The sequence below is a fragment of the Dufourea novaeangliae genome, unplaced genomic scaffold (genome assembly GCF_001272555.1).
Source record: "Dufourea novaeangliae isolate 0120121106 unplaced genomic scaffold, ASM127255v1 scaffold96, whole genome shotgun sequence".
Classification (NCBI taxonomy): domain Eukaryota; kingdom Metazoa; phylum Arthropoda; class Insecta; order Hymenoptera; family Halictidae; genus Dufourea; species Dufourea novaeangliae.
The window spans coordinates 722413-736069 of NW_015373974.1; the positions used below are offsets into that span (position 1 = coordinate 722413).

General features: G+C 42.2%; 2 protein-coding genes across 9 annotated transcripts in view; one reads left to right on the top strand and one right to left on the bottom strand.

The window, feature by feature from the left end:
* LOC107187073 (protein cordon-bleu) overlaps window positions 1-10005 on the top strand; it is a 62983-nt gene extending 52978 nt beyond the window's left edge. The window contains exons 6-13 of one of the 8 annotated variants that reach the window (XM_015575072.1): window positions 2217-2578; window positions 2843-3125; window positions 3326-3724; window positions 5104-6021; window positions 6715-7964; window positions 8043-8146; window positions 8214-9288; window positions 9534-10005. In XM_015575072.1, coding sequence (XP_015430558.1) covers window positions 2217-2578; window positions 2843-3125; window positions 3326-3724; window positions 5104-6021; window positions 6715-7964; window positions 8043-8146; window positions 8214-9288; window positions 9534-9551 — 4409 coding nt within the window. In that variant the 3' untranslated portion in view covers window positions 9552-10005. Of the gene's footprint in view, window positions 1-2216; window positions 2579-2842; window positions 3126-3325; window positions 3725-5103; window positions 6022-6714; window positions 7965-8042; window positions 8147-8213; window positions 9506-9533 lie in introns of those variants that run through there. The other 7 variants (XM_015575078.1, XM_015575075.1, XM_015575073.1 and 4 more) reach the window with 7 other exon arrangements.
* Window positions 10006-11228: 1223 nt separating this feature from the next.
* On the bottom strand, window positions 11229-12785 carry LOC107187075 (xyloside xylosyltransferase 1). The gene is made up of 3 exons (XM_015575081.1): window positions 12246-12785; window positions 11683-12156; window positions 11229-11605 (listed from the first exon to the last, which is right to left on the bottom strand). Exons 1-3 carry the CDS (start codon window positions 12642-12644, stop codon window positions 11399-11401), a joined length of 1080 nt encoding a protein of 359 aa, XP_015430567.1. The 5' UTR covers window positions 12645-12785; the 3' UTR covers window positions 11229-11398.
* Between the last annotated feature and the right edge of the window lie 872 nt (window positions 12786-13657).

The window sequence follows — 13657 nt, forward strand, 5'->3', positions numbered from 1 at the left end:
GATACCAGAGCCAAGTACTGAAAATCAAGAAGCCATTTAGTTAAACGTTTATTCAGGCGCAGAGAACATCTGGTGACCCCACAGAAGGCTGCAATAGTAATTTGTAGAAAACTGTGTTAAGTAATTAAGACGTTTACATAAGATACTACCTGGTTAAAAAAACAAGGACTTATTATCCCGATTTCACCGACACGAGAATATCACCTGATAACTTCTACTGCCTTTAATTGCCGTGTATCTATTGCCCTGGAGAACACGATAACCTGGATTGAACGTTAAATTGATTCGTTTACGTTTGATATTTAAACCGGTAGCACTGGTCAATCGGTGTTTTTAGGTATTCTTTCGTTTTCCTAACAGGTTTCCACATATCTAACCTCCCCTATATTTTCCATGAAAAATCATTGAAATCACTTGTAGATCGTTTGAACTGAATCGAAAGTTCTCGTATGCAGTCAGACTATCAAATGTTAACTGAAAGACACAGAATTAAATTTCTCGAAACTTCAGTCTAGTTTCTGGTATAGTTCAACTCTTATGGCGAACAGAGAGATAACAGTTAAGTGGTTTTGGAAAAATTAGTTTGAACTTGACACGTTTGCTCATAAACAACTGAATAGTAATGATCTTCCACTAGTGAAGATAACTCTTTACCTTATAGTATACTTAATACTATAGTAGTAACTTTATAATAGTAATATATAATACTATAATAGAATAGTAATATTGTTCCCTTTAAGGAAAGGCAACTCCTTCAGCTAAAAAAATAATTTTCTTTTATTCTGTCACGTATGGAAAATTTTTTTCATTAGAAATGTTCCTAGAGTCAAATATAACCTGCCATGCATAGAATTTTCGCCACCTTTATCTTACATAATTTACGATCAGAAACGCCTGAAATATTCTCCCGCTGCTCAGTCAACTGCTTCGTTTTTCTTTATTTTTTTCTTTTTTACTTAAGACCTGTTTGGTGAACGGCGACGAAGAAAACAAAATTATGCAGGTCCTCCACTATTAACTTATCTTCCGAACAGTTTCAGGATTCTGATAAACGCGCGCCTCGTAAAAGGAATCGAATCCGTACGGAATATTCAAAATCGGATACACTCAGGGATCTTGGAATTTGAATGAACTTAAGGAACAGCTCTTTAAGACAATCTGAAGTTGTAAAATATTGAAATATCTTCCTTTTTATGGAACCTAGTTTACTTGGTTAGTCTGTAATATTATATTAATGTAAAAGATTTACTTTCTTTTTTAATAATACCTTCTTTTCCTCTCTACAACCTTGCATAATTCTTTTTCAAAATATATTTACTCTTCTTTGGAAATAATACTGTTCTTTATGAGGCCAGAAATATAGTTGAAAATATCTACAGAAATACCCTAAATATTGTGTGTCTTACAGAAACTTTTGAATACAGTGTCATATAGCAGTTTATTCAATTTCAAATTATTTGAATAATTACTTGAAGATAATTTGAATCTTGTACTGCTTAAATATGATTGTTAATTACTTCTGTTCGATTAAGCTCAATATCAATTTTCACAAATACCTAGCGGTGCAATAGTATCGGATTCGCGGCTAGAAAGGTCAGTGGCTGCATGCTTTGACTCGGTTTCCACTGACCAATATGGCTTCTGAAGCCATCCAGATCATGCACATACATATACATATATATATAATATATGTATAACAGCCCTGTCAATCCAATTTCCCTGAAGTTCTGCATTCCTGTTCACCTCGCGGATGAAAGTCTTCCTATCAGTCTTCAGCGTGAGACACCATCCAGGATTTAATAGCAATTTACTATTAAAACTCCATAAAATGACAATTCCATAAAATCTATAATGGAGAAAATAACTTCCTATTCCCTCTGTTTACAAATCATTTCAAATCATTTCAGATAGACCCTCAATATAGATGGCATTATTAGTTCTGAAATTGCTCTGAATTGCTCCTCCACTACCAGTCGTTAACTGTGTCCTCTGTTCGCATGCTGGACGTTGGCCTTCTTGCCTCCTAGGATGGGCCTAGTCGGCTCACCTGTAGCCAATCCTCGACGTACAGTGGAATTCCTCTACAATTTACTTTAATTAATTCTCGCGAACTCTCCTAGCAGGTGTCCCAATTAAAAGGGTCTCTGGAATAGCAACAGAAGAAATAGAAATCCTCGGCCAGTTTCTATATTGCACCCCTCTGTCTCTGGTTCCAGCAAGCTTAGAGACCCTGGACCTCTCTCTGTCCCTTCAGGACTACAACCTCCAGGAAGTTACGCTTTACGCGAAACAGGGCAGAACGCTCGGCTCGGCCCTCAGCACGCAGGACATAATGGTACTGCACAGGCAAGAGGAACGAAGGAGGCAACAGGCCAAGCAAGGTGTTTTTGGGTTCGTCTTCAAGAAGTCCAAGGAGAGCTCTCTGAGCACGGACAGCCTTGGCGGACGGAGTGCATCCCCGGCCAGAAGCGACGAGACTGGCAGAAGTACTAGTCCCCTTCAGCCGCCTGCCAGGCCCCAAAGAAAACGGAGGCCTGCCCCCAAACCGCCTATGGACGCTCAGCCAAAAGTCAGCAATGTTAGTAGAACTGGTAGTAGAATAATGGAGCGTCTTTGTTCCAGACTAACAGGGGGACATAAGTGTTCGGATAATAGAACGTTCAGATGCTAGGTTTAGTGATGGGCGATAGAGTATCGGTAATTCGAATATCGATACTTTTCAATTCAACTTTTTTAAATTTTTTCAATTCACTTCTCAATCCACCACCAAGTAAACATTTTCAAAAAGACATAGTACATATCAGCAAGTTACATATCACATGGAAGTACACTCCCATTTCAGAGTTCAGAGGATAATCCAGGGGACTCTTGCAAAGACAAGGTAGTCATAAGTCACAGTCGCAACAGCAGCGACAGTTCCGGTTACCACGAGGCGTCCGTGTTGAGCGACAACCCCGACTCGGCCGGAAGACTGCCAGAAACGTTGCCCAGAAGAAGCAGACTCCCAGTGGAGACGTCCAGGAAGTTGGCGCATACCTCTCAGTCTAGTAAGAGCCTCAGCAATCTGGCTACTGTTCCTGGTACGCTCTCCCATGGGATTAGCAGTACCTCGTTGAGTTCTACAGGTAGAATTCCTTTTGTAGTACCGTCCCACCAACCCCATAAGGTTGTTTCACGTTTTATATATTAATCTCATAGTCTTCTGAACTCGTCGGTAGAAGTAGTACCCTTGTTGGTAGTTGGATGACCAGCTTGAATTGTGTATAGTCCCCTACGTTGTTCTCTGTAATCGTTGGCACAAGTCTGACAGAGCCTCCTTTGACAGGCCTACGAAAGAAAAGAGCTGCACCTCCTCCGCCAGCGACCAGACCCCTCTCGTCGGCGATCTCTACCCAAGCACTGGAGCGTATCGTGGACTCTGAGGAATCGCTGACCTCAGACATCGATCCCTCGAAGCCTCCGTCAGACATTGGCGCTCCGTCAAAGGCGAACTCGGACATCGAGGATAGGCCAAAAGCTAACTCAGATATCGGAGTGACCACTTTGGGCACAAAAATCGATTTCGCCAGGCCGGAACCATCGAAGGTGGACGTGGAGATAAAAATGGATATCGAACCGCGTCACAGATCGGGATCCGTAAACGTTAAGTTACCCAGCGACCAGCCAGGGAACACTGTACCCGTAACAGACGCTCCTGTAGACGCTAGACTGCCCCGGAAGAGAGGTAAGCTAGTGCGTAGTTACGGTAGCATAGAGGACAGCATGCCTGCCTACAGTTTCGTCTCGAGGAACAGCTTCGAGCAGGTGCCAGAGGTAGGGGAAGGAACGGGAACATTTAGGCGACAGAGGAGTCTGTTCCATCACGAAAAGATGAAACTACACTCGAGGATCGAAGAGTTTAGATCCGGTTCGAGCAGGCACACTGAGCCTTCTGTAGACTTTCCTGGCAAATATCAGCCACCCAAATCAAAATTCAATTCGTTCGACTCGACGAAAGACTGTTTCACATCGCGTTCCAGGGTGCAGAAGTCTCAGAGCTTTGCCTGCTCGAATGTCGCCCTATCGAGGGACAGAAAGGGGCGGAAAAGTTTCAGTATTCGTAAAAACTCTGAGTTTCCTACTCGGAACACGTTTGTGTCTCAGAGTGGATTGATCAAGATGCAGACGCTGGTTCATTTAAATAATATATCAGTGGACACAGATAACATGCCAGCCGGTGGAGTGCTGGAAGAGAGATTTAGTTCAGGGAAGGTGCACTCTGGTAGCTACCTGTGTGATGATAGGTATCAGGCCAAAGCATTGAAGCATAGCTTGAGCTTTCAGAATGGCTTCAAGCTCAAGGATACGAAGATAGTGAGCAGTTTTGAGAGACCAAATGTTTCAAGCTCGAGAAGCTTTTGTGTTAGGGGTAGTCCTTCAGAGTCATATGAAGGTAGACAGCCAATGTTGGGCTACACGAGCACCACAAAGTGCTACAATGGCTCTATTTCCTCTAGTCTTAACGGAGACTCGTTCAACGGTCCATCAGACAGTCATAGAACCAATCTCTCTGCGCCACCTTTAAGCAATTTGCAGATATTTGCAATTTCCACTAAACCCCTAGATATTCCAGTAACTACCATAGACCCAATCCCCAATAATGTCGACAAACTGCCGTCCCTTCCAATCATCCAACACAACGAGTGTAAGCTAGAATCAGAAAAGAAGCTGAGCATCTTAGAACCTCCTCCACCCGGCCTGGTGAGCAGAGAGGAGTCCACAGAGAGTTGGAACAGGTTCTTGGTCCAGTTGAATTCGATCCTGGAGAGCAGAGCTGGTGAATTCGTCTAGATGTTTTGTATTCTCCAACTATACGAGTGTTTTCGTTCCACCCCCTACCTTAACGGCATCACAAATTATCAAAGTGGGTAGACAATCGAGGAAATGTTCCCTGTACATATTACTTGCCTGAGAAGTCTGTCCCTTTACTTGCATGGCCCAGAAAAAGTGTACCAAAAAGCACGACCTTTTTAAAATAAAACGCCCCTATTCACACACGCTTGCTAATTTTTCACGTAGAGGTGACGGTTTCTTTTTTGTTTTTCTCTTTTCCTACGAGTACAGTCGGAGAACCCGTTCCAGTTCCCAAACCTAGAAAAACCTCTACGACCAGTAGCACGTCGATGAAGCCTTTGGCGCCTAAACGCAGGTTAGCACCGCCTTCCCCGTTGAGTAGAACCCTCGACTCAGTGACCAGCAATGTAGACCACCGCTTAGCAAACGCTCCTGTACACTTCAGCAATGGAAGTGTCACCAGTGACGCGAGTTCAAATGCCCTTGAAAGACCTGCCATCAACGGTAACGTCGGATCCACCAGAAGTTCCACGTCTGATCAAAGGATTGAGGGTCAAGAGGAGCTAGAAGATACTTCCACTTGCTCTGTAAACGAGGATGAGGTGTTCCTGACTTCTGGAGTCGACCAGAGTCCAGCATCCTTTGATTCAGCTTCTGTGACTTCAGAAGAAATGGTGAATACCATGAAAAAGAATGAGAATGGTACACATGAAATAGAAATGTCACCAAAGGATCAAGATATTGCTGTGGTGAAAGGTGAAGAGCCTTCACTGATGGCTGGAAGAGTTGTTGCTGGCCGAGAGAAGAAAATGTGCGCTGTGATCTCAACCATGCCAAAGTGCGAACACCTGGATGAGTTGACAGAGGGCAAGGGAAGTGCGTTGTTCAAAACGAGGAATACAGAGATCAGAGGGAGTGTCGATAATGCAACTGATCAGGAAGGTGCTAAAGATTCGAGAAGAGCCAGGATCCCACGAACTGCGTCCAAGTCGAACGACTTTGAAATCAACTCGCTGGAAAAACAAAAGAGGCATTTCACATCTCACGCAGAGGACTTCACCTTTGCTTTGAATCTGAATGTGGCGTCCAATGTTCGCATATTGTCTGGCCAATCGAAACAGCTTGGTGAAGACCTAACTAAGTCGAATGAGAAGGAGGAAAAATCGCCTTGCGGATTGGGTGCATCAGGTGCATGTTACATATCACTAATGGGGTGGTGATGGGCATCCGCTTTTCTCTCCTAGATTTTCCCTCCGAACACTATGATCTTCATTTATAAAACTTTAGTACCTTTGAAGTAATTAAGATCATTCTGTGCCCACCACTGCGCTATCATGGTTTGCTGTACTGTAAGAAACCTGATGCCTTGTGAAATATGTTAAGATTCGTTGAAAATTTTAAGTAACTCGTTGAGAACGTTTATTGGTGTATAGAGCCAGAAAGTGCTTTATTGAATGGTCCTACAAGGTTTCAGGTTCATTTATATAAAGCAAACGTGTGTAGGCAGTAAGTAGGTAGCGCCATAAATTCCTTGCCAAACTAGGTTGGAAAATAGCTTCAGGTACACGTATAATTTATCTGTATTTACAGTTCACGTATACATACAATTATTTATAGGGGATGAGGTTAGGTGAAAATTTCGCCTGTGACCACTGACAAGGCACCTTAAGCAGGTGTCTTAGGTTATTAAATTTTAGTATTAAAAGATTTGTTATAGGGGTGTTTTATCTTGAAAATACATATATTTCAATAATGTAATTCGAATAAAATTAGCGAGTAGGTTAAGGCGGGAATATTTGGCGCAACCGGTATCTTGTAACAGACCACATTTCTACTTCTACAGCAACACAGGTACTTACATTCTGACATTTTCACAAGCAGATTCAAATCTCTCGGAGACTGACGTCTTGCTACAGAAAGTGTCAGACACATTGTCCAACTCACTGCCAGTTTCTACGGCCGTCGAAGTACCTATCACGAGATTTGTGTCCCCTGTTGGAGCGAAATCGGGAACAACGTGCAAAGAAACACCTTCCCCAAGCATTAAGAAAACCCCGAACGAGCAGGACTTGAAACAGCAGAGCAACGAGTTCCCAGATGGTGCAATAGTGAACACCAGCACCCCGAATCTGACTGTCAATTCACAGCAGGACACGTCTGATTATGTCTCAGCGGCTGACGAAGATTTGTCCATCGCAGACTGGGAGTACCAGCTTCCAGCTCCCCCGAGTGCCTTCAGGGATTCTGCTTCTCCAGTGTTCGACAACTTCGATGAAGTAATTTCGTCGCCTGATTCGTTCAGGGATGCAGGAAGTAAGGAACAGACTGACAGGGACCTGAGGAACTCCTTGGAGAAGCAGGAAACAAGAACAGAAAGTAAAGGTACCTCTGAGAAAGAGGTTAGGAAAGAGATATTCCACGAGAAACTCCAAAGACAGCCAAGATCAGACTGTAACTTGAAGAAGGAAGTGATCTGTGAATTAGAGAACAAAATAAGCACATTGCCCCAGGGAACCAAGGACTTTGATTCCCGAAAGGCTATAGAGAACTCATTGACTGCCAAGATTGCACCTGTGGACAAAACTCTGTCGAACTTCACTATCACTACTTACACCAGACAGAAAAGTCTGAATGTATTCGAGGAGGTGCAGGATCAGTCTCGAAGGAGGAACAACGATGAGAGGTTCATCAAGTCATTTGCGACTCTGTCCAGAAACAAGAGCAATTTGGATGAGACCGAGGACAGAGCTGCAAAGGAAATCAGCACTGGAACGTTGCAGGGAAAGAAGGAAGTGGAAGACACTGATCACGCGAAGCTGGAACAACCAAAGATGCAAACGGAATCCCTGCATAGGTGGCAGTCTGGTAATGAGAAGAGTAATATTCAAAGGTCTAAGAGCTACATGTCTGTGTGCGACAAGCCCAAGTTCCAAGAGGCCACGTGTGAAGATGAGGTTGTCAGGAATAATAATAATATGGTGAATATGGACAATGTTGGGCTGAAAAAGGCGACAAGTATCACCAGCCTGAATGCAACCAGGAGTAACAACGAGAAGTTCTCACAGTGGAGGGACAATATTCTGAAGCGGCAAGAGGAACCTACCAAAGAGAAGCAACTGCAGTCTTTACAGGTACGTCTTTTTGAACGAAGTTGGGTATATACTTGATAGGGAAGATCCGTGACTATAATTTTGGACAATTCCCTCCAGGTACTGAAAAGCATTTTACCGCAGTTGAAGAACGCTCAACAGGCGGAGGAAAATGTCTCCAAAGAATCATCTGACGACATGGTAGTGCTACCTGAGAAAACGAGGTGAGTGTCTGAGGGAAATAATTCTTGGAAAAGCAAGTGTCAGGTACACTTGGTTAATCTGTTTCAGGCCCGAGACTACGTCTAACGAACGTTCGATCGAATTGAATGTAGTTTCGACTCGATCTGAAGGGAAATCAGAACCAGAGCAAAGGAAGCCACCATCCGAAACCAGCTCTAAGCGTTACACTTACTCCGGACCGCCTGCGATCAGTTTAGGCAGCTGGTCAGAGAGACCAACCGTGAATGTTCAGATAAAAATGGACAAAGATTACAAATTGGGAACTCTGAAGAGCAACAACAGGACGATTGTAAATATAAATGGCACCAGAGACGAGGCAGATGGGTGTAATGAAGAGTCCAGAAGACCTCGGAAGGTCCTGGAGAAGAGCAATCAAATAGAAATTGTAACGTCGGATAGGAGGGAGCCCAACGAACTGGCGAAGAAACTGATCACGCACACAACAGCGACAGGCTTCAAGAGGCCAGTGTTGAACAAAGTTTACATAGAATCGAAATCAACGAATGAAAAACCAGTGGTGACCGGAGTAGAGTTGAAGAAAAGCTTCCTAGAGACCAAGCAGAGCGACGACACGATCGACACGACACCTGTGAACTTCAAGGAGGTGTCGAAGGCCTTTGGTCAGGAGATCTGCCTGCGGCCAAAGCCAAAACGGATCACCTTGAATCGACGCTCGGATCTTCAGATTGAAAACGATTCCAACAAACAGAACGGACACGTTCATCCGGAGACAGTCCGTGCTACCAATGATCAATACTTGAGCAACGGTAGCCTGGACACCTCGAAGCCGAAGAAATTTACCTCTGTGGTGGGTGTGAACCCTTCGAATCAGGGGAACTTCTCGTTTGGGAATCGCATCGGTGCTAAGGCTGGCGCAGCTCCGCCTGTTATAAAGGGATTCCGGATCACGAATGGAAAGGGGGACCAGGACAACGAGAATAATCGTAAGGAAACCTTCAAAGAGTCATCCATACCCCAACCACCCAGGCCCCCTACAATGCCCGTTATCACAGGCGTCACGTTGAAAAGCACAAGGCCGAAATCGATGCCGGTCCAGGTGGACCCGAGGGACACTTTGTTGGAATCGATTCGGAACTTTGGGGGCCGCGAGAATCTGAAGAGCGTAAGCATCTTGACGTGATCCACGAGAGTAAAATCACAGGTGGAGAATTGTATCATAGGGCCTTTAAGAAACGGAAAACCTGTTCAGGGTATTATTGAAAATTGGGACGGAAAGGGAACACTGGGTGCTAGAAGAAAAAGAATTTCTCTACTCTTTTTTTTGATTCCAGATCTCTGGAATCTTACAATTTGTAGAGACGAATTCTGATAGGCGCAGTCCAGCTAACGAGAATTTACTTTTTCCAGGCTGCTGAAAGATGCTAAGTGCCTTCCAGTCTTAACGGCCGAACTACTTGAATTTATTGCAAACAGTGGCTAACGATTATCGTCATTGTTGCGATACATTCATTGCATGTCAGTGTTCCTCTAACAACCAATATTCGTTCTACTAATGTCGGAAGAAACTATAATGGTCAAGGACAACGTTCCGAAGACGTCTTCTTGGTGCTCTCATCAGAACAACCGGTAGCGATAGAATGATCGTAGAGACGAGGTTTATTTATATACATATATATATATTTTTTGTTGTTCTTGGAAATCATTCGTGTGTAAATATCGTGTGTAAAAAGTCGGACAACCGAGAAGAAGGGTTGTCGTTAAATATGATCGAAAATGTACATATCCACGTAGACGTGTAAAGTTTTCCGATCGAAGCAATTAGAGGAGAAAGAGGGTAGGGGAGAGTCTTTGTATTATCATGTCCAAATAGTCAACGGATCGTTACAGGTCCATGGTTCGACTCGAACGGTCGAGAGATCCACGTTGACTAACACACGTCCTAAATAATCTAATTAACATTTAAGTTTCTATCACTGGGACCAAAGGTGTGACATCTTTTATTTTATGTACTTGTACAACGAATCTAGATGCGGTAGGGTGTGTGTAGAACTTATAATAATAGTGTTCTTTCTTTACGTTTGAGAAAATAATCTGGTCAGTTGTAGGATGATAATCCGTATAATGGTGATGATGATGATGGTTTGGTTGAGAGAGTTGCGTTTGAATTGTGTGGCAGTGGTCCGGTTCGAAGTTCTGTTCGCTCGATACAACCGAAGAATTGTTTAACGGGCGACTTGCATTCTTTTTTCTTTTGCCCCCCCCCTCCTTTTTTTTTTTACTTCGTTTACGTTGTCGCTAAAATCACTCGAATGCAGCGAATGAGGCATTATATTACCGGGGGAATGTTCCAGAAGGCACATTGTAACACGAAGTTTGAACATTTGAATGGAAAATATATTGTTGTGTTGATGTTACGTTAACGGGTGGCGTTGTTTTAAGACGAGGATTATTGTCATTAGTCAAGAAACGTGAAGGTTGTTTTACGGATTTTGAGAATTACAGGAGTATTTTATAGCAGAGTGGTAATCACGTCGGGTGAGAACGTGTGTTATACTGTAAATAGCGTATAATGTCAATATTGTATTTAATATTTTCCTCACGTTAAAAAAAAATATAATATGGCGACAATCCTATTTACATACCGTTATCACTTACAGTTCAAGTGAAAGCCTTATTGCTTTCATTCCAGGATTACTGGGGGATTATCAGACTGGCTGATAAAATCTATGGAATAACATAATAAACGGTCACCAGCTACTAATAATAGTCTTAAATTCGTAAGAACTATAGAAATGAACGAAAAAACACAATTACACTTTTGTGTAAATACTTTAATCGATAGTAAAAAATACATTCATAAAGTAGCGTCATTAAAGTTAAATATCTTTTGTGTTAGTATTTTTGTACAAATAGCACCCAACTCCTGTGGACGCGTATCTGATAACTTGTTTATAATGTATATTTAAAATATACAAACTCGAAGGTTAACATCTTACGAACTAGTTCATAGGCACCAATGATATTAATCTGACTTAAAGGTTAAGAATCTTTATAAATATATCGCTACTATAATGGAAGTTATAGGCATCTATTGCCACCGAAGGATCACAGATTCGGAATCCCTATATATCGTGAGATAAAATATTTTGAATACTACACTCTGAACAGCACCAGGTACGGTTAAACTATGCATCTTATTATTGCACTAACAATAATCGAGAAAAGAGATCTTACATTGTCATGTTCGTGAAACTAATTATTCTTGATCTGTATCAATCGTCGGGTATTGGGGTATTGCAGTTGCCGTGCCACAATTTCGTTTCTGAATCGCACCTTGAATAATTCCCGAATACATCCGCGTAACCACGGTCTCTCCACCAGATGCACAGCTGCCTGTTCCAACCGCAATCGATAGTGTGAATCAATTCAGGTCTTTCCATTCCTAGAAGCGTATAGAAATCTTGATCTCCCAAGTGTCCCTGGAAACAGAGGTTGTCAAATTGATAATTTATTGTCAGAACAACTGGTAATTTTGTCGTTCAATAATCTCCATTACCTTAAAGTGATATTTTTCAGTCATTGCTTGAACACTTTCCTTCTTAACGATACGATCATAAATAGAAGAATTTCGTAGTCTGTCCAAGTTAAAAAGCACTACTCCACTATTGTAGCCAGGATAACCATTGGACTTTGAAGGCTCCCCGAAAGATGTGTTCGGGTGTTTGTTGCGATACAGATACAAAACATGTCTGTAAACTGGAGTGAGCTCTGGAGCCAGGCCGAACAGTGCCTGACCTCCGAAGCTGTTGAATTCTTCAAAAAGTTCCTTGACATCCTTCCTAAACTTCGTGTCAGCATCGAACATTGCAGCCACACTCTGCTCGATTGGAGCTATTCTATGCAAACCCAGAGACAAGAAGAATAAAGCGTCAGAGTAATATGTTCCCGGTTTACTACTGAAATGCGGAGACATCACCGATACAATGTCTTCTAGCTGCGATGCTAGTTTGTGTACATCATAATATTGCACCTGAAACGAAGAAACCAGATGAATAATTCTTAACTATGAATGTTCATATGTTTCTTTCTATGTGCGACACTGCACAATATTGATTCTACCTTCATGAATTTTCCTGTAGACAACAGGACCCCTTCCAGAACCTTTTCTGCAACATCTTTACTATCCTCATCAGTTATCACGTGGAATACAATGTCGACGGAGGATAACCTAAGCAAAGACTCTGCGAAAATCGCAAACTTCTTCCTCATCGGTGAGTTGCTAGCAACTTTCGTGAATATGCACCAGACATTGTAGTAAACTTTTTCAGCCTCGAGGAGTGCTTTCGAGATCTCATCCTCCCCGGAACCACCGTTCGACTTTGTGGTCGAGGTGTTCTCATGCTCTGGAACAGTGTGCACCGACCAGTGTACACCATTTGATGTCTGATAACAATAGAACAGCACCAGAATCACAGCTAGAACTGTCAAGTTGATTAGCACCTTGCGTAGCAAGAGCATTTAAATTATTCGTTCATGATCAGATTTCTTCTGTGCATATCTCGTGTGTTTAATATTGCACCACTCTCCTCATCAGATGTCAAAGGACTAAACTGAGTAACTATTCAACATGTTTCTTCCATTAGAAATAACCCCGTTAAATGTAGGTGTTAACCGAGAACCGACACTTTCAGATCAATTAAACATGCAAGAATTACGACGCAGACATTTGTTGAAATTAGATACGGATCTCTGGATCCTGAAAGCAGATCCAAAACAAAACAATCCTATCTCGGGGTAACTGGTTTCTCCACAGAGGCCTCACTACCTGTATCGAAAACATTGATCCTCTTACTTTGTGAGACCTGAAATCGTTTAAAGTTCATAAGGCAATGATTAAACATTGCCATTAATATATAATAATATTTAAAATTTATTATTCCATTGTATCGCTATAATGGTATGTAATGATGTATTTAGAATCGCGTAAAATAGAAATGAAGTTTTAAATCGCCCGTCATTTTTGAGATGGTAAAGTAGTTTCCAGTATGGCTACGAGGAGTGCCAGTATCGCAATTTAGTAGTCAAAAAATTGCATATCTACGTCAGAAATAAGTAGTTAAAGGTAAAGCGCGAAAATGAAATAATATTCTGACTAAATTTAAGAAATTATTATACGGAATATTCTACAAATTTTTAAGAGTGGTTTCTATAAATTTTGTACTAAAGATTTATTTTGTATAGATAGTAGCAGTCAAATCTTTATAAAAGAGGTTCCTCCAAAATTTAAATTTGAAATAAAAAAAATTAAGATGTTCTCTAGTGGTTGTAGGTAAATAATGAAAACTTTCAAGGACATGTTTGAATCTGCTCTTTTTTCGCCACGGGTGTCCCTGAACCGAAATCTGGACCAGTCGTGTACCTGTCCTCTGCAGAAGACCTCCAGTATTGATCATTCTGGGAGGGACAGGCACGTTTGGGGGTGGCCGGTGAACACGTGGCACCAAATTGAAATCTGACTGGTGGAGGATTTT

Excerpts from the sequence above, each read along its gene's own strand:
- LOC107187075 (XM_015575081.1), bottom strand. The coding sequence starts at position 12,644 with ATGCTCTTGCTACGCAAGGTGCTAATCAACTTGACAGTTCTAGCTGTG. Across the intron at positions 12,157-12,245 it reads CTACAGGAAAATTCATGAAG|GTGCAATATTATGATGTACA; the intron begins GTAGAATCAATA and ends TCTTCGTTTCAG. Across the intron at positions 11,606-11,682 it reads CTGAAAAATATCACTTTAAG|GGACACTTGGGAGATCAAGA; the intron begins GTAATGGAGATT and ends CTCTGTTTCCAG.